The 19,544-nt window shown below is 35.8% G+C and overlaps 4 protein-coding genes across 4 annotated transcripts; 2 read left to right on the forward strand and 2 right to left on the reverse strand.

The window, feature by feature from the left end:
- Positions 1–205: 205 nt before the first annotated feature.
- Positions 206–6,286, reverse strand: LOC114353415 (TATA-box-binding protein). The gene is made up of 5 exons (XM_028305417.1): positions 5,800–6,286; positions 5,542–5,688; positions 5,077–5,173; positions 4,778–4,976; positions 206–2,928 (listed from the first exon to the last, which is right to left on the reverse strand). Exons 1-5 carry the CDS (start codon positions 6,051–6,053, stop codon positions 2,852–2,854), a joined length of 774 nt encoding a protein of 257 aa, XP_028161218.1. The 5' UTR covers positions 6,054–6,286; the 3' UTR covers positions 206–2,851.
- Positions 6,287–9,412: 3,126 nt separating this feature from the next.
- On the forward strand, positions 9,413–10,782 carry LOC114353458 (TATA-box binding protein associated factor 7). The gene has a single exon (XM_028305485.1). The coding sequence runs from the start codon at positions 9,611–9,613 to the stop codon at positions 10,739–10,741; it is 1,131 nt and encodes a 376-aa protein (XP_028161286.1). The 5' UTR covers positions 9,413–9,610; the 3' UTR covers positions 10,742–10,782.
- A 1,841-nt stretch (positions 10,783–12,623) lies between these two features.
- LOC114353460 (cytoplasmic dynein 2 light intermediate chain 1) lies at positions 12,624–14,603 on the forward strand. The gene is made up of 4 exons (XM_028305487.1): positions 12,624–13,050; positions 13,345–13,696; positions 13,873–14,123; positions 14,253–14,603. The coding sequence occupies exons 1-4, from the start codon at positions 12,946–12,948 to the stop codon at positions 14,445–14,447; spliced, it is 903 nt and encodes a 300-aa protein (XP_028161288.1). The 5' UTR covers positions 12,624–12,945; the 3' UTR covers positions 14,448–14,603.
- An 84-nt stretch (positions 14,604–14,687) lies between these two features.
- On the reverse strand, positions 14,688–17,609 carry BBS8 (tetratricopeptide repeat protein 8). Its single transcript, XM_028305486.1, has 5 exons — positions 17,281–17,609; positions 16,867–17,118; positions 16,303–16,727; positions 15,933–16,107; positions 14,688–14,856 (listed from the first exon to the last, which is right to left on the reverse strand). The coding sequence occupies exons 1-5, from the start codon at positions 17,557–17,559 to the stop codon at positions 14,728–14,730; spliced, it is 1,260 nt and encodes a 419-aa protein (XP_028161287.1). The 5' UTR covers positions 17,560–17,609; the 3' UTR covers positions 14,688–14,727.
- Between the last annotated feature and the right edge of the window lie 1,935 nt (positions 17,610–19,544).

Genomic DNA, 19,544 nt, shown 5'->3' on the forward strand with positions numbered 1-19,544 from the left:
AGTTTTTAAAATTTTTCGTAACTTTATCTGTTTGAAGAGTTTGTTGTTACCATGTTTTTATAAGAACATTGTAAAATGACTTAAATCTATGAGTTAAGAATCTGGCGATTGAAAAATTGGCCCTTGAGATAGTAATAGTGTTGACTGGATTCTTTTTATAAACCTATTTATTTGTAAATATTTGATTTCGATTATCTAGTTAATCAAATGCAAATTATATTTTAGACAAACCAACTTTTCGTACGAGTCTCGTATTAGATTCATCTTCAAATGAAAGCTTTATTAGTATAGGTTGTTGTAGATGTAATTTTAAGGGAAGTATAATAATGGGATTTTTGTTCTTTAATACGAGGAATTTACATAAGACTTATACTAACATCTTCTGTTTTATTTTTTGTGAATTTTATTGTATCTGTAATCTCTATAACAATGAGCAAACATAACAAATAATTACCTTCATTCCTGTCTTAAATTCTTGAACTAAATACTCTGGTTATTACTTTGTAGTATAATTAAATTACATCCATAACCTTTTATTTTTCTAAAAACACACCTTAGTATTTATTTAAGTACAGAGATTATTTTTATAAGCTCTCCCACCAGTAATTTTGAATTAATTATTAGTTTATTTAGGAATTTAATTTACAATAAAAGACGACGCGACGTAACGTTACAAAAATGATATTTATTTGATGATTGAATGAAATTTAATTCCGCAACATTAATAAAATTAAATTATACTTTAAACTTAGGTATAATAAACACGTAAATTACCAAAATTTCAAACTACTTATTGTTACGAAGCTCACGTCAAGGATTTATGACATAAAATATTCAAGCGAGATATTATATCGTATTGGAATGAAATATCATCATGATATTCTGAAGGTTTTAGTGTGAAGATGTCAATTTTTGTAAGTATTTGCAAGAATATTTGCGTTATTCGACCATTATGATGAAAAAACAAAATGTCAATTTCTGCTGTAATTAAAAATAAGTTACATGATTTAAACAATGTCTAAATTTAAAGCCTATGATTTGGATTTAAATTACTAATTATGCTTTTTTGGCTGTTGCCTATAATTTCTCTACTCTTTAGTCAGTGTTTAAACCTAGGTATTTCATGAGTTTTGTAATAATGTCTTTGGTTATTGTAATATTATTATTATAAAATATCATGAATGTATTCTACCCAAAATTTAGACCAAGTCTTATGGATGTGGTTTCTGAAACCTTATCAGATTGTGTAACAGTGTAGTTTCGTGTTATTTGTTGCATTTTCCTTATACAAATTGTTGTTGTATATTTAAATGAATCAATCGCAATATGTGACACGAAGTTAGCACGGGTTTTTCTACATAAGCATTTAGAAAATGGGCGTTAAAGAGAGCGTATTAATAAGTTCATTTTATTGATAACCAAAGTTAATTAATTAATTACTCGGCACAGTTTTAAGCAGTGGCTTAACAAAAAGGGCTTATCACCGAAAGGTAATTATTTCAGCTGTCTGCTAAATATGACATGGTTTAATAAGTTATTAATACCCATGAAACATTATCATCCTATTATTACGGTATGTATGACACAGAGTGGTATTATTACGAAATGAATATTGTACATCTACGTATTTGTTACGCCACTGTTTTGAATATAAGTAAATGTAATTTTTGACGGTTTTTTTTAATTACTTATATCACAATAAGTTTTGTACATTTATTATAGTGACATTCCAATAAAAGTATTTACCAAATATCGTTTTTTATTACTATTTACTAGATTATTATATATTACATACATAATAAATAATTACAAATACACTGCATCTACAGAATCAATTAAAACATTTGCTACACATGACATTCAATATTTAAGTAGGTATTTCTTCTACACAACAGAGTACACAATCCTAAGACTCGAGACTAGAGCCTCCAGATTAATTATCCAATCAAACCTGTGTTCTAACCAAATCAAGCGAAACAAAAACTTTATCTATTTTACACAAACAAAGCTTTAACTCAATTTTGTAACTTGGGAATCTACTTCTGACTCGTAGTCTTAGGCCCGGTTTCCACCAAGGCGGAGCGGAACGAAGACGAGAAAAGTTGGCTGTGCCGGTAATAGCAGTCTATTGCTATATGATAAGAAAACAACACTTCCGCACAGGCCCCGCTCCGTTCCGCCGCCGCTGTCAAATTCTATAGAAAAATCCGTCCGCTCGACATCTCTTCTCCACTCGATCAATTTCCGCGGATCTTTATCGATCGCGGAGAATTAGAAATAATTAAAGCTGATTGGTACCGGGCCTTACAGTGTTTAATAGTTATTATAATATTATTTATTTTGTTATTATTTTAGATAAACGAGACTCATATAAAGAAAAGCACACTAAGTTTTTAGTAAATTTGATTTTGCAGTACAAATTGGAATAAACCAATTTTGTCTCGCACGTTCTACAGGGCACAATTGGAATAAACCTAGTGGGTGTAATTTTTTTAATCTGATGCTCTGGGTATAAGCCAATTAAGCCTTTCATTATTTTACACTTCAGTTGATTTCAGATTTTCTGTCAAAAAAATAAATAATGGTTTTGATTAATTTATATCATAAGTTATAACATTGTTACCATAAATTTTATTATGTATGAAATAAAATCACCTTATTATTCACAATTACCTAATTATTTATTTACAAGTTCCTACTTACAAAGTTTACGTCAAAACTAGTACTCAAACTGGAAACAACAGACACTATCTCTCTTTATAAAGGCTTCGAATAATGGTACAGCACTGTTTAATTAATTATTTTTTAAGAATAATAGGTACTTAATTGAATACAGGTGATTGCTTGACTGTTAACTCTTTCTATAGCTTCGTAATATTGGGTAAATTATGTCTAGGGCTTCATAAATTTCATTTCTAGTCTTGCCTCCTGAAATAAAATTAAAAAAGTAGAGCAGTTATTTCTAAACTACATTCTAACAAAACAAGATTGTACCTACAATAAGAAATTACTATACAAGGTGGAATTTTGTAAAGCCACCTGGAGGGATAGATAATTTTACTCAAAGAAAACATTCCTTTATTTTTGAAAAGAAATAGAACTGCATGCAAAGGTTTCCAAAAATTTGCTTGCCACACCCGGGAATCGAACCAACTAAAATCTATTAAAAATTACAACCTGTATTTTATTGCATTGATCGTTAGAGTTAAGTTTGAGGATGAAAGGACAATGGGCAAAATGGTACCCGGCTCCAATAGATATGTGTCTAGTATCGTTTGAAAGGTCTTACCAAGATGAACAACTTTTACTATGACCACCAGCCTCAGATCTGGTTGTGTACGAAGATAAACATACTTTTTTGCAGAATGGTACACGGCTCCAATAGTTATGTTTGTAGTGTCATTTGAAAGGTCTTACCAAGACGAACAACATTTACTATGGCCACCAGCCTCAAATCTGGTTGCGTTCGAAGATAAACATACTTTTTGTGTAACCTAAGTACGTATAATACAGTATGGAAGGCAGACGCGCTCGGGGCAGGGCACCGACGAGATGGTCGGATGCGGTGAGGAAAACGGTGGGCGGGACTTTGCATCGTGCGGTCCACACAGCTTATGACTGCAGTCTGTGGAGGAACACTATCTGTGGTCGCGATCCTCATCAGTGAGGGACCGAGGAAGAAGAAGAAGTATCATACGTGTCTATCGTATGGTACTTAGGTTATGCGAGGCAGGAAGGGTTTACTGCTCTAGCATCCTTCCTTAACTCTATAATATGAAACTTTAACCCCCTTATTAATAAAAAGTTACACCTAGGAAGAACCTTGGATTAAAATGACATTTCCATACCAAATGACAATTTAAGCCAGAGTTCAACTAGGGTGTAACTTTTATTAATAAAGGGGTTAAAGTTTTATTACTTCTTAAGGGTTTTATTATGGGTTGCTAAAGCGAATAAACCCACAAGACCCAATAAGTCCACCCACAAGATGGACCGACGACTTCATAAAGGTAGCGGGAAGGCGCTGGATGTAGGCCGCCACCAACCGGCCATTGTGGAAATCATTGGAGGAGGCCTATGTTCAACTGGACGTCCTATGGCTAAAATATTCATGATGATGATGATGAAAGCGAATAAAGGGCTAATAGCTTGGGTAGTTCATCGTAGGTATAATCCTTTCCTTTTCAATGCTTCTTTTAGTTATATTAATAGGTTGTAGTCATAATACATACTCGTATACATGGATGATTATGTTATATTTTCATTATAATACTTAGTGGAATTACTGCTTTCAAAACGTGAATTAGAACTGGCCCCATAGCAGACATTTTCCTACATCTAAAGGCCTTTTAAAATATATATTGATTATGGCTATTGGACCGGGTACCACTTTCCATACATTTGTGCCCATCATCCTTTCTCTAACAAATTTGATAAATCAAATGAAAGGAAAACCATAAAATCTTAAATTATTTACAGAAAATTGTATGGTATAGTGGTGAATTTTCGAAAAAATTTCGAAAACCTTTGAATGCAGTTCTCTTACTTTTAAAAAATAAAGGAATGTTTTCTTTGAGTAACATTTTCTATCTACAGTATTAAGACTTAAGAGTACTTTACCTCCAGGTGGCATTACAAAATTCCACCCTGTATAGTTTTAGACAGCCTGCTAAAACTATACAGGGTGGAATTGCTTAGCTAGTAATGGACTTTTTTTTAAATATCTTATGTAAATTATTTTGTAGGTACATACATGAAAATACCTATATGTACCAACCTGTTAATACAATTTTTCCATTGACAAATATTAACAGTACCACTCGTGGTCGAACCATTCTATAAACTAGGCCCGGAAATAACTCAGGTTCGTATGAAGAAAACTGTCCATGTGCTTGTTGTAGTGCCTCTAATCTTACTGGGAACCGCAAATCAGCTGTTGCAATGAAATTTTGTATTTTGAAATCTAAGAACTTTGCCTGAGAAATAAAGTTAACATTAATTGGAATATACCTGGGTATGTGTTATGATTATTAGTTAGATTTAAATAAAAAAATATGAAAGGAGTTGGTTACATACACTAAATCCAAGCTTTTGAATAATTCTAGCAATTTTCCTGGCCGCTACATAAGAATCATGTTCATTTCTTGCTCCTGTACATACAATTTTGCCTGACCTGCAATAATAGCATAAATAATCTTAATTTAAACACTGTTAAAAGAAGTAAAATATTATTAAAATTAAAAAATATATTTTTTCCTGTTTAATATTAATATGAGAATGTACTTTAGTTAAAAAGGAGCAATAAAACTAACTCTATTTTCAGGGCTAAAATGAAGTTGCAATTATTGAGTTATGGTATGATGTAGGGTTGGTATGGCGGATAGCACCCTAGAGGAGCTATCAAAATCCCTGGTGCTTTAGGAATAGGCACAATAGATTGCTAAAAAGACCAGCCTAATGAATTGATTATGATTAATAATTAAACAGGATAATATAAAATTATTTTTCCTTTTGTGCTAGATGGCAAATAAATAAAATTACCTAAAAACTAAAGCTGTTACTCGAGGTTCAAGAATCCTCATAACAACACCCTGAAACCTCTGTGGATTGTATTCTGAAAATCTTGTTCTACTGTAAATGTCAAGCAATTTCAATTCACAACCGAGATTTACTGTTGAGACACAATTCCTGAAATGAAAAGGTCAAGTATAATCATTTGAAACTTTTGGAAGCAGTTTTTTTTTGCTTTTCATATCAATTTAAATATTATGGTGTAACTTTTTCAGCTATTCTACTTACTGCAATTTAACACTATTTTTAGCTTGACTCGACCCACTAGCCATAGGTGTAATAGCAGTCATAGAACTATGAGGGTTTGTTCCTTGAAGTGCGAAAGAACTGTGAGTGGGTGTCAAAGCAACCTCCCCATTTATACGTTGCTTATCAGCTGTAGAACTCTGAGTGGACTGCACGCTAACACAATCGCTGCGTACACTATGTGTTTTCAAATTGGGGGTGTGCCCCATGTTTTCTTTCGATGTAGGGGTATTCATTTTGATATATTCAGCAAGGAACCAGATGGTTCTTTCTAAGGTTCAGCATCAAATTGTCTTTTATGTAACTAGTGCAAGATAAGTCAGCAAATGGTGCACCAGAATATTTAATTTATTCCGTCGACTCAACGTGTCAATAATTGTATTTTAATTCCACATTGAAATAAAAAATAATCGCGATTGTGTTATTTACACAAGACCACACAAGACGATCTTTTTGACATTGTCATTTGACTTTTTTTTTGTGATGTCGTGGATGTCTCTGATCATCTGTGGGGTCAAAATGCCATCGCAAACCAATGTGAAGTTTTCACTAATGCGTAGATAGCACTAATGTCAGTCGCCGCGTCACCAGTGATTCGATTCGATCGGAAAATGGCAGCCAAAATGCACATTGAACCACCAACGACGCGGCGATATAAAAGTTCNAGATGTCTAACTGGTGTCTGGTGGGGCGCTCATCCGTTCTGTTTAAAGCTTTTATATAATGCCCTTATCAGGAGTATCCTCGATTACGGAACTTTCTTTCTTGAACCCTGCAGTATAGTGGGGCTTCGTAAATTGGATTTGATCCAAAATAAAGCTCTTCGATTAGTAACTGGTGCCATGAAGTCGAGCCCTATTATTGCTCTTCAAGTCGAGTGTGTCGATCCACCTCTTAAGCTACGTCGTCAATACTTAAGTGATAGATTTTTATTCCGAGCATTACAGTTTTCGAATCACCCTCTCCATTCAAAACTTACAGCTCTTTTAGAATATGTAGAATCTTCCTCATACTGGTATCACAAATCTCCTCCGTGTCTAGTAATCAGTTATCGTAAATACATATCTCTGCAAGCTCCTACCCATAGTTCCTCTTATCTGCCAATTTTTTGTAGTAAATATGAAGAGTTAATGTTCTCCCCAGAGATTTATTTTGATTTGGGTGTTTACAAAGATGATCGAAATGCCCTCACAAACTTTAATTTTATGATTGACAGGGATTGGTCTAACTGGCAACACATGTATTGTGATGCATCAAAGCATTCTACCAATAGCCAAGTAGGCGTTGGAGTCTATCATGAGCAATTAAAAATAGTTCAAAAAATCAAATTTCCCCCAGAAACATCTGTATTTACAGCTGAATGTTTCGGCCTTTTCAAATCTCTTGAATACATATTAATNAGTTTAACTTTGACAAACGTCTTAAACCTGTCAAACTCCATACAAAAAACACCGGTTAACGTCATAGTTAGTTACGTTTAAAGTTAGGTGGTGCAACTCACCCTATTGGTTTTCGATCGAATCCAAGCTTATAGTTCCAAAATACTGGACTGTCCTGTCGATGACATTGACAGTGGGGCGCCACCGTCAATACCGGATCGCTGGTTCAGATTTTTGCCATGTTGGAAACCATATAGTTGAACGATCGTAGCGCCCCCCTGTCATTGAGTTTGGCGGGACAGTTCAGCGTGGGTCATCTATATCACCGGGGTTTTAGTAGGTAATCGCAATGAAAATGGCGGGTGTTGCGATTCGATTCGATTTTGATTGAGTCTTAAATGCATGTTGGCTAAGCCTTTGTATGGGAAATTTCAAACCAGTCTTTCGATTATCGANGGAAGTTTCTTCACCCTGCCACACAAGACGATCTTTTTGACATTGTCATATTTGTCATTTGACTTTTTTTTTTGTGATGTCGTGGATGTCTCTGATCATCTGCCCCCTTAGACAAAACGCACTTTTTGATCGAATCGAAAATCGAATCCGTCAAAACTCCATACAAAAAAGGGGCTTTTCGACCACTTTTCGACTGGTTTGCGATTATAATTTGCACTTTGTCTAGACCCACTGATGTGTCTGGTTTTTGGCGTTCTGTTTTTTTTTAACGTCGGGAAATGCCTCTAATCCATATCTGTGGGAAATGCTTTGGCGCGCGGTGCCGAAAATAAAAATTGTAAGAACGCGATGGCAACCGCCGAAAACTTTAGTATGTTTTTATTTGGCCATAACTTCGCCATGTTCGACCATATATACTCAACGTCAAATAAATCGCACCTTCCGCGACGCGAACTTTAAAGATTTTCTTCTGACATAATCATGGTGCCCCAACAATATTGGTGTTATTTGAAAGCCCAATAAATATCCTTAAAGAAAAACACATTTAATTTCTTAATAAATGATTAACATATACCATAAATGTGACTTGAAAAATGACCTCACTTTGGGCTCACTCACCTGTGGGATCAATTAGACCAATTTTTATGGTTATAAAACCAAATAATGACCTCACGTGTCCTCTTTAACAGTTGGATAGCGATTAATCCCAACTTAACAGTTTTATAGCCATAAAAGTTGGCTCAAGCGTAAATACCTATTTTTTGAAGAAGTGACTCTGGATCCTTCTAAAGATACATTTTTGGGGTAAAAGCCTTTCCTTTAATGAAATTAAGCTTAGAACTAGGCTTTCAAATGGTACCAATGTTGGTGGGAAGTGAGGATGCATACTTTTGAAAAGTGCTTGTTGCGGGAGGTGCGATTTATTTGATGCCGAGTGTAGTTGAACGATGGTAGCGCCCCCTTATCATTGAGTTTAGTGGGACAGTTCAGCGTAGGTCATCTTTATGGATTCTCCCTCTACGTATTGTGTCAACTCAACCTCATTTGTGACGTTTGTGACAGACATCCAACCACAGATTATAGAGTATCCAATCCAACCAGTGTTGCCAGAAGGTTACTTTTGTAACCTTTTAGGTTACTTTTGAACTGCATTGGTTACTTTTAGGTTACACTAATGAAAAGGTTACTTTTAGGTGATTTTTCAGAAATTGTAGAATTAACTTTTACAGGTTGTTCAGTAATAGTGACAATTTAAAAATTATATCATAAACTGCATTTAAACATTAATTTGATTTATTATACAAATAATAAATCAAATTAATGTTTAAATGCAGTTTATGATATAATTTTAATTTAATTAAATAAAACTCATTTTTTTAACAATAAAAAAATGAGTTTTATCGAATGTTTTTCGATGATAAAACGCAAATTCATGAAACGTTTTTATACGACCAGTCACGTTTCGGTCTTCATGGAATGGTCAAAATTTAGAATTTAGGTAAACGATCGATGATGAATTGTATTCATTTTCCATCCATGAACAACCTTACACAATCGCTCATCAACCTTTTCATATTTTCTGGTAATTTCGGACAAGACCCGACTGGCAACACTGAATCCAACTGTCTGTCACACAGATATATCTGTGGAAAAAGCGCGGGAAACGTCGGTTTCGGTGGACGTCTTTTTTTTGGAGAAATTATTTTTTCATTAATTTTCTATTTATAGGATCAGATAAGTAGTGCAGTGTAGNGTCTGTCATGTCGGGTCTGTCAAAATTGTGGTCGCAATGTATGGTGTGTGGTCAATTTTGTTGTAAAAATAAATAAAAGATTTGATTACTTGCTCAGTGGTGACTGTAATGAACAATTAAGTTTAGCTAATTACTTGTCTTTAATTGGACATCAACATTATCGGTCTTGTGAATAGTGTAAGGCTTTAACTCAATTATCATCGCTATGAATAAGGACAAAAGGGAACCTGACTATCCTGTTGAATTAGAGTCTCAATTCATCATGAGATTACCCGAAGAACCTGCCAAAGTTTTAAGAAATGTTCTTAGCACTGGTGAAAATTTAAAAAATAGGCTTGCCATTCAAATGGAAAATGATATGAGACATGGTGAAATAAGATTTGATAATTGGCTATTGCATGGCAAAATTGTAGACTTGCCTACAATAGTTGAATCGCACAAAACAATAGACAGGAAGAGTGTTTATAAAACTGCAGATATTTGTCAAATAATGATATGCAAAGATGAACTAGACCCGTCGTCAACTGAAGAAGAGTCACCTACTAAAAACAAAAAAAAGGATCCCTTTAAAGTAGATAAGAAGTTTCTTTGGCCACATGGTATTACACCTCCTACTAAAAATGTTCGCAAAAGACGCTTTAGAAAAACACTAAAAAAGAAGAATATAGAAGCTCCAGAAATAGAAAAGGAAGTTAAAAGGCTTCTAAGAGCGGATAACGAGGCTGTAAGTTTTACATGGGAGATAATCAATGAAGAAGAGGAGAGAGCTGAGAAACATGAGCCACATTTATCTGTCAAACCTGAAAAAACTAAAATCAAGAAGGACCATGGAGTTAAACATGAAATGGAAGCCAATAAATCATCATCCAAAGTTGAGGATATATTTGGAGGGGCATTAAGTGATAGTGATTTGGAAGATGAAAATATAAATGTGGACATTGAAGATAGTCGTCTTTCTGCGTATGATGATCCTCCCTCAGACTCGCTTCACAGTTCTGATTTCAAAGGCTCTAGAGCTGCAACTCAATTTAGCTCTGAAATGTTTTATTCATCAGAAGGGCTGCCGAGCACATCTGAAACCATTTATAAAGGCAGAGAACAATATTCTATTGATGATTTTCTTCAAGGAAATGTTGATAGTAATTTGAGTGTTAAATTACAGCAGCTTAGTACTGAATTGGAAGAACTAAAACAAAGAAGACAACGAACTCAACATGAAATTGCTGGAATGGAAAATATGACCTTACGTCAAAGGTTTTTGGAGATACTACAAACCCTAAATAAGGAAATTATGAATAAAGAAATTGAATATCAAAATTTGCAGTCCTTAAAATAATATTAATACATTTTGATAGCATAATGTAAAATAGTATTTAAAATTAGATTCATTAAAATAAATATAATACTTTGTAACCAATTTTACTGACATAATATTATAATGCTATACAACAATAAAGCTTTTTTATGAATTATGCACTGGTTTATTTACTTTATTCATTCATTTACAGGTCATGCACGAAGGGTTTTGTACAATTTTGTTGTTGTATGGGAGACTCCTTAAATTTTTATTTAATTACTGTGCCAATTTCCCTTAATATCGGCCTCTAACACCCTAATATCCGCCGCCTGTGACCTTAATATCGGCATACCTTTTCTAAAGAAGTATTTAAAGTCAATAAGACCACTAAAGTAAAAAATAATAACGTCAATTATTCAACTCTGGTACAAATCGTTTTTTTAGCTCGTCTATCATTAAGAGTAGGCGCACACCGTTGATTTTTCGTCGGCCGATAGTTTAGTCGGGCAGTTGATCAGTAAGTAAGTATGGGAGTGCGCACACTAGTGTTGCCGAACTATCGATAGTTTTCATTCGAAAAAGCCTTCTCCATCGATAGGCCTATCCATACTATCGATAGCTCAAAACGAGGCAATACTATTGAATATGTGCAATACTATCGATAGTATTGTCGCTTTTAAATAAAAAGCGATAGTATCGATATTATCGATAGTCTTGCGATAGTTTGGCTATCGATAGTCGACTATCGATCGGCAACACTAGCGCACACTACGCCGATTCGATTTAGCCGATTCCTCATACAAATTAAAATCGGGCACAACAGACTGTCGGTCAACTAAAAATCAACGGTGTGCGCCTACTCTTATAATGAAAAAAAAATTGCAGACCATTTTGGTAATTAGTTACAGAACTAAACCCAAAGACATCGCTAATTAATATGCCCCAACTTCCTCCGACTGTAAAAATAAATGTCATACTTCCGGTGATCCTTACTGGATATCACGTAAAAAATTGCTCTAACTAAACAGTTCAGGCGTACTTACAATACCAGTAATACCAAATACTAACTCGTGATTTTAGTTTTACAATAGGATTAAAGTGACTTGTTTGATAATAGCAGTTATTCTCGGTAAATAACGATAATAATAAAAAATAACGCACCACGTTGGGCGCCAGTTAAACTTCAAGTAACATAAACATTTTTTTTAACTTGTTCTTTGACGGTACGAGCCTACGGTATTTTGTCGGCAAGGTCGACAGAAACGGCTATTAACCGACTTCACACGTTGCTCCCAAAACCACTCGTCCAACGTGTGGATCTAGATTTCTAGAACGTTGGTGCACAGTTGGTGGGACATGCTATTTTCTAGGCCAGCGGTTCCCGAATGGTGGTCCGCGGAACCCTAGGGTTCCGTGGAAAGGCCGCAAGGGTTCCGTAAAAAATATTATCCCACGTTTCGTGACCGACGTTGTTCGCGCGCACCGACTTGTTTACGCACAAGGGAGGGGCAGGGCGTGCGGGCGGAGTAGTACGGGGGTTCCGCTAGGAAAAGTATAATCAATTAGGGTTCCTTGGCAAAGAAAAATTTGGAAACCCTGTTCTAGGCATTTCCATCCGTTGGACAGGTGCCGTTGAACCAACGTATGGAGCCGCCCTAAACCACGCCTAAACCATTTCGTGCTACTATCCGTTCGCTAAGTTTGCCGCTGGCGATATGACGTCACTCGAAGGGAAGCGTCTATAACTTTATCAAACTAAGCCTAAATAGGTAGGTAGTTATATTTAAAATATTTTTTATTTATTATTATTGATAAAAATTGTGTATTTGCGTAAAATAAGACACATTAATTGCGTTTAATCACTAACTAATTGTTTAATCGCAGTTGGGGTAGGGGAAGCGCTTTCCTCGGTCCAGCAAACTCAGCGCGAACGGGTACATAGTAAGCGAATGTAACGTGGAAATGAAATGATTCAATTGGCGCTTAACGAACATTAAGTACTTAATCCCTTTCAGAAAAAGCAGCTAACTAGGTACTGGTGCATCGAAATAAAAAAATGTCTTCGTCTGTGAAAATTAAATATAATATGTGAAGTGACTTACGTACGTACGGTTGCTTAGTAACTTAAAATAGAACAACAAAACAAACTCCCGGACCCGGATACAAGTAGAAAAAGATCTTAATTACCTACCTAGGACTTAATTGCAACAGCAAAATTTAGTGCAACCTAGAACAGCATAAAAATGTTGTCTATCCCAGAAATTGCTGCAAGTTTGGTAGAGGAATCACTTACAAATATTAGTGATGATAACTCCTGTTCTATTTGCCTAGTAGGAAGTTCTTCGGCGGTAAGTCCGCATCTAATTATATGGTACAACCACAGAATACATTGTGTACAACCGACATCAAAAATATTTTTATATTTTGCATTAATTGTATAGGTACTTAGGTACCTACTTACCACAGGCCACAGTTCCACCAAGTACCTACCTACCATTTCCGTTTTTTTCTTTCACTCTCATCAACAACCAATAATACCCAAGTTCTTCGCCATATAACGAGATCATGACCGGAAATCGAAACTGGAACTGTATGATGGGCACTTTGGTTGTCTTTCATAAAATTATTAACATTTCTTACAGGGTAAATCCACGTTACTCAATACTTTCTTGGACAGAAATGATACTCCTCGGGAAACTTTAGTGATGGAATATTCCTTCGGAAGAAAGACAAATCAGAAACAAGGAATAGAAAAGACGATATGCCATGTATGGGAATATGGAGGAAAATTAGAAACGTTTAAAAATATCTTGCCATCAATACCAGTTATGGGAAAATTTTTCTATTGTATCATGATCGATTTAGCTAAAATAAAAAGTTTATGGTATACTTTAGAAACTTGCATTGAAGCAATGTTAACGTCTTATGCTGAACAAAAGTCTGCTATAGAACTCCTTATAATTGGTAGTAAATACGACATATTTAAAAATTATGGTAAGTAAGAATAATAATGTAAGTAGGCCTTAGTACCTACTATAGATTCTGTAGAAAGTAAGCCTAAGTAGGTATACATACCTACCTACGTCTCGTACCAAAATACTTACATGACATGTATTGCGGCGGCTCATAGAGAAATCCACAAAACATTGAACTCTACACTTAATTTGCAGATGCCGAAATCAAAAAACTTATATGCACAACATTAAGATCAGTCGCATTACTGTTTAAAGGACACATTGTGTTTTATTCATCAAAAGAGCCTAATCTAGTCAGAAGGGCAAAAGACATACTCCATGGCATAGGGTTTGGAAATGGAGTACCAAACAAGGACAAAATATTTAGTTTTACAAAACCGCTGATGATACCGAAAGGTACCGATTCCTGGGATAATGTTGGTGTGACAGCGTCGACTCTGGAACAAGTAAGTAACAAGTTCCTTAAGTAAAACCTACCACCTCTTGTCTACTAATAAAATTAGAACCTATCCAATCCAATTCTTGTCATAAAATTATGTCTATGCCTATGAAGATAAAAAATATTGTTTTTCCAGGTGAAAGCCCAGCTCCTATCAAGAATCTCTTTCGATACTGAACTGCCACCATTAAGCGAAGGCACAGTGGGAATACAGCAGGCTCACTTAGAGTCATCACTGGATGCTAAAGTTGCGATGAAATTCGAGGAGTTACGAAATCTTGATACCTTGGACATCTCCCTTGGAGATTACTTACTTAATAATTTTCATTAAACAAATGTAGGTAATCTAAATTATTTATTTTAACAATAGCATACAACATAGACTTTGTTTTGACTCGTGTGTGTGTCTTTTTACCTGACTGCGTCAGAAGGATGGTTAAGTTAATATATCTAGGTTGGATAAATTCCTTAAGTACCCAATTAAGAGTAGGTACCTAAGGTATGCAAAGGTATCTTAGGTAGACATAGGTACGAACCTAGGAAGCTGGTTACAAAATAAAAGAAATAAATATTCTATTGAACTACGTACTTTATTTATTTATAAAATAACCTTACGTCTTCCGGATTCTCGAAATCCTTGCGTCTAACGTATGTAGTGCTTGTCTTGAAGCGCTATGCTCGGAATTAATAGCCATACTCACCTGCAAGCAACGACGAGCGAGAGCCATATCACCAGTAGACTGAAATGTACAGAATAGGAAAATGATAATTTGTATGAGATTTCTTTAGATTACACCTACAACCCGGTCGAGTTAACTGCGCACCTCGCTGGAATGCGACTCCACTCACCCGCACAAATCTCCCTTCGTTCACCCCGCGTTCATATTACAGCATCGATTTATAAATGTAGGCAGTGGCGGGGCAAGACCTAAATTTGATGTGGGCAAGACAGATTTCCCGAGGCCTTGTTCTGTGGCGACCTGAAGACGGATTTTATGAAATAATAAAAAAAACGGGTCAATGGTCTATTCATTGACAGTTTCTGATTTCTTGATTCAGTGATTATTTTTAAAGGAATTTTGCGCCAAAGAATAATGTTAGTCACTTAAAACCGTGTTGTTGCTTAATTTTGTGTCTGATTATGGCTGAATTTGTTTGGAAAAAAATAATTTTTAACTACATTGTTTAGCTATCAATAATTTATCCTAATAATATTATAAATGCGAAAGTTTGGATGTCATGACGTCTGGATGTTTGGATGTCTAGATGTTTGTTACTTTTTCACGCAAAAACTACTGAACGGATTTTGTTGAAACTTTACAGTATTACGGTTTATAACCCAGATTAACATATAGGCTATAATTTATGACGATCTGTGACATACCTACTAAATTTCACGCGGGTGAAACCGCGGGCAAAAGCTAGTATTTAATAGTATTTAAAAGTTGAATTTGACATCTGAGCAAAATTTTTGATGCGCGAGGCCCTTTGTTCCGCGAGGCCGTAGGCGGTGGCCCACGTCGCCTACGCCTTACGCCGCCACTGAATGTAGGTATAACGTCACGGCCGCCTGGTGCGCAGATAACACGGATTATATGACTATGCATATAATATAGCAACTCGCTGAAATAATATAGGTACACAGCCAGGAAAATATATTAATAAAGGGTCCATTAGATTTTCCTGGCTGTCTTTGGTATTGGTAGCCTTTACAGAACGTTAAAAATTAACCGCTTAGCGGTTTTGGAGTTGGGAGTGGAGTTCCATCTACGCCATACTTATACTTAAGAGCCTTACCTACTATCATTTTACTCACCAAAGCAACATGTGCCAAGTTAAACCAAATATCAGACTTATTTTCAGGATTTGTGGAGAAGTAGAGAGCTTGTCGAAAGAAGGGCAGTATGAGATCCCATTGGTTGCAGTAAAGGCAACAAAGTCCAAGATTATTGTATATTTCTGACCCTGGTATGTTCGTAGCCAGCAAGCGTCTAAAATAAAATAAATAGGTAACTCAATTTGGGTAAGTATGCAGTTGGAAGTAGGTAGGTATACTTCCCGATGATAAAGCACGTGTCGTAATACATTTCACTTCATTGGATTACGAATGTCAGCGGGGTTCTACAATGTTATAACTTAAAGTAAGTATTGTAGGTACATATGCAAGATTTCTAAGTAGGTATTACCTGTAATAACGCAGAGCTATTTCGGGTTGGTCATTATAAAAATTGTACATAGCAATGTTCGCAATAGCTTCGGTATTAGAGGGATCCTCCAAAGCCACACTTCGATATTCTTTTAAAGCTAATGTCGTGTTCCCCATTTGGTCGTGAATTCTGGCTTGCTCCAGCGTCAGTGGCGTATACTCAGGAAATACAGACAGGCCTTGTTTACATACTTCCAGAGCTGTTAAAGGTTGATTTAAGCTCACATACATTGCTATCAGACGTAGATAAATTGAAATGTGTTTATTTTGCTTAAGTGCATTGCGAAGGCAATCCTCCGTGTTTCGAAACATTCCTAGCACGTAATAGCACCGAGCTAATGAAAAATTCCACCACCAATCAGTGGAGTCATTCTGTTTCTGCGCTTGAAATGCAATATCCATAGCCTGAAATGTAATTAATTAATAATTATAATTAATAATTAAGTATTAAATTTAAAGATGTTGATAAGTATAGTTTAAGTAGGTAAGTAGGTACCTACACTCAATCGCAAATTGTAGGCCTCCTACTATCGTAAGTGCTTACCTTTCGAACATCGCCTTCACAATAATAAACATACTCGAAAAGAGTTTTTGATGCAGGAGAAAACAATTTGTCTTCTTTTGATATTAATCTAAGAGAGAGTGGAGTTCCAGAGGTAAAAGAAGTCCCGCCTGCTAGTGCGGTGGCCGCCCTTGATGCCCTCGATGCAGTGTGCAGGGCGCTTCGAGCACTTCGGGCTCGCCCAGTTTTTGTGTAACCACGAGTCCTAGAAGTTGCTGTTGCACTAGCAGTTTTCTGAAACAAGCGTACCGTTTAAGTAATGTATTTTGAGTTATTCTGCTAGAAGATGGACCTACCTAGTACCTTTCTTTTTCTTTAATAAATGTACATTATGTCTAAAATGTGTTCGCAGTAAGTACCTACTAATAATAACCCAATAATAAATATAGGACTTACGTTAAATTGTTGCGCAGTCTTAGATTCCCTTAAAAACGCTGTACCCACCCTTGGAGTTCTAGCAACTGCGGTGGTAAAGTAATCATCATCTTGTTGCGGGTAATAATCGACTTCTTCGTAACCATTACCAGCAATTTTTGTTTGGATGGTCATAGCACGCATTTGAATAAACTCTATCATTTGATCACTTCTATTTTGAAGTGTAACGTAACATAATTTTATGCATTCGTCGTATTGTTTAGTTCTGAATAAGTTTAATACTTTATATTCAATATCCATTTTGTTAACTATTACTCCGAATGTTTTCCTCACATTACTCTAGTTGTATGCATTTACTTAACGGTTGCTATGGAGTCACCAGTACAAACAAAATTAATATTAAACGAATAGGCGCGAAATCTTATTTAACTGCGACGTAGGTAAGTACTTACATTAACTGTAACCATATCTATGATAAAGGACCGCACTGCGCCTCCCGAGAATTGCCTGCTTGTGTACTAAGTCTTAGTCGTCAAACGTGTTAGTTACCTACCTATTCATTTTTAGGGTTCCGTAGTCCTGACAAGGCTCTAAGACTATACTTCCATTTAGGGATCTGTTTGCAAATTATTAAAGTTTAAAGTGCCAATTTTTGTTCGAGCAGGGCGTCCCCCCCCCTCAAAATAGTCTTACGTAATAAATGAATTAATGGCCACGATACGAAACACAGGAACAAAGATTTAGATGCAACCATTTCACAGAAACAAAATGGCGTCGCGTCGTGCACAAGAAACCGGATATCAGGAGCTGTTCCCATCGAAGCAGCACGCAGCACAGCAAGTCACTAGCGCGTGATGCACACGCGTTGTCCCTTGGTGTAATCAATCTCCAGAATCACCAGCACCAGCAAGCAGACCCAAGAGAGTAGACGGCTCAATTTAGACGGACTTATCTCTATGAAGCGATCTCTTTCGAACTCTCATACTTCGGCACTCACAGCTTCTTTTCGATTTGTGGAAATGTAGAAAACAAAGGTGGATTCTTAAGATAACTAATAATCACCTTCTATTCTATTATATTCTATGCATACGCTTATAAACAACATGCATTAATTTAGATAAATAAATTATAATTTAAATATTATATCGATCGTGCTCGTTCATAACAGAGTAGCTGGATTAAGTCGTCCCCATAAATTTTATTTGCTCGAAGACACAACTTTGTGAAACTAGAAAAAATATATCTATGGAGTATTTTTTATCTTCGCTGTTTAGTGTCAATTAGGATCAGTACTGTTGTAGAAAATTCAATAAAACTAGTATCTACGTTAATCTTTAAGACATAAGAAAGATATATCTTTTTGAATTATCCAAATCGGACCATTACTTACGAAGATATTAAGTAATAAACATAGGCCGTTTTTGCCGCTAAAAGTCAACGTACGCAAGGCCGCGTGACGTCATTATATCCGAATCGAGCGCAGCCGGCGTACTAATGGGATGGAAAATTTTTTTTTCCGGCTAAACTATCAGTTTTAGAAAAAAACTTTTAATAACATTTATTCTTCAAAATAAAGTAACCTATCGACCAGTAATTTTTAAAAATAAAAATTGTGAAAAATAAGTATTGCTATGTCCAAAAACCACATTTTCATAGGATTCGATGCAATGCGGAGACGCGGTTGGGGTGAGTGTAACTTAATGATTGTTTGTATTGAACATAATAATACATAATATGATGCTAATACCCAGTTTCTGGCCTGGGGGGGGTGATCCAATGTCGGAAATCACGAAATAAACACTAACGCGTGGAATCTTAAGTCATTTCCAGGACACCACGTACTACCGCAACCACGCACTACAAAATTATGCACCATTTCTTGTGATTAAACAATGATTATGTCCTGTAAAAAATCTCAAACGAAATTAACTGCATAATAACCAAAATAGTAAACAACCGCCATGATGGGCCGGATTGGGCCGATGTTGCCACATGGTACCGATTTCCCAGGAATTGGGATTGTAATTCCCTGATTCGCCAACACATTAAGCCTAAACGGCCGACAATTTTGTGATTTTTAATTTAACTAGGTAAACGTAGTTCAAATATTTAATTATTTATTTGTTTAACTTCTGTTTTGGTTAGTGAATTGGCTATTTCGAAGAATTTACTAGGAGATTTAAATAAGGAGATAGCAATACTATAGTCCACACTAAGGCCTCAGCCTCGAGTTTAGCGGGCAGCGAGGCGGGAGCGGCGGTGGCGCGGGAGCAGCGGTGGCGCGG

Source organism: Ostrinia furnacalis, unplaced genomic scaffold (assembly GCF_004193835.3).
Source record: "Ostrinia furnacalis isolate ACB-3 unplaced genomic scaffold, ASM419383v2 OfSCF1657, whole genome shotgun sequence".
NCBI classification, from domain to species: Eukaryota; Metazoa; Arthropoda; class Insecta; order Lepidoptera; family Crambidae; genus Ostrinia; species Ostrinia furnacalis.

What these genes read in the sequence shown, in the direction of transcription:
- BBS8 (XM_028305486.1), bottom strand. Translation starts at nt 17,559, where the DNA reads ATGGATATTGAATATAAAGTATTAAACTTATTCAGAACTAAACAATAC. An exon ending in GTGAAGGCGATGTTCGAAAG is followed by an intron (nt 16,728 to 16,866) that starts GTAAGCACTTAC and finishes ATTACATTTCAG; the next exon opens with GCTATGGATATTGCATTTCA. An exon ending in ATAGCTCTGCGTTATTACAG is followed by an intron (nt 16,108 to 16,302) that starts GTAATACCTACT and finishes ATTTTATTTTAG; the next exon opens with ACGCTTGCTGGCTACGAACA.
- LOC114353415 (XM_028305417.1), bottom strand. Translation starts at nt 6,053, where the DNA reads ATGAATACCCCTACATCGAAAGAAAACATGGGGCACACCCCCAATTTG. An exon ending in GTAACAGCTTTAGTTTTTAG is followed by an intron (nt 5,174 to 5,541) that starts GTAATTTTATTT and finishes CTATTATTGCAG; the next exon opens with GTCAGGCAAAATTGTATGTA. An exon ending in TGGAAAAATTGTATTAACAG is followed by an intron (nt 2,929 to 4,777) that starts GTTGGTACATAT and finishes ATTTTATTTCAG; the next exon opens with GAGGCAAGACTAGAAATGAA.
- LOC114353460 (XM_028305487.1), top strand. Translation starts at nt 12,946, where the DNA reads ATGTTGTCTATCCCAGAAATTGCTGCAAGTTTGGTAGAGGAATCACTT. An exon ending in CGACATATTTAAAAATTATG is followed by an intron (nt 13,697 to 13,872) that starts GTAAGTAAGAAT and finishes CTTAATTTGCAG; the next exon opens with ATGCCGAAATCAAAAAACTT. An exon ending in CAGCGTCGACTCTGGAACAA is followed by an intron (nt 14,124 to 14,252) that starts GTAAGTAACAAG and finishes TTGTTTTTCCAG; the next exon opens with GTGAAAGCCCAGCTCCTATC.
- LOC114353458 (XM_028305485.1), top strand. Translation starts at nt 9,611, where the DNA reads ATGAATAAGGACAAAAGGGAACCTGACTATCCTGTTGAATTAGAGTCT.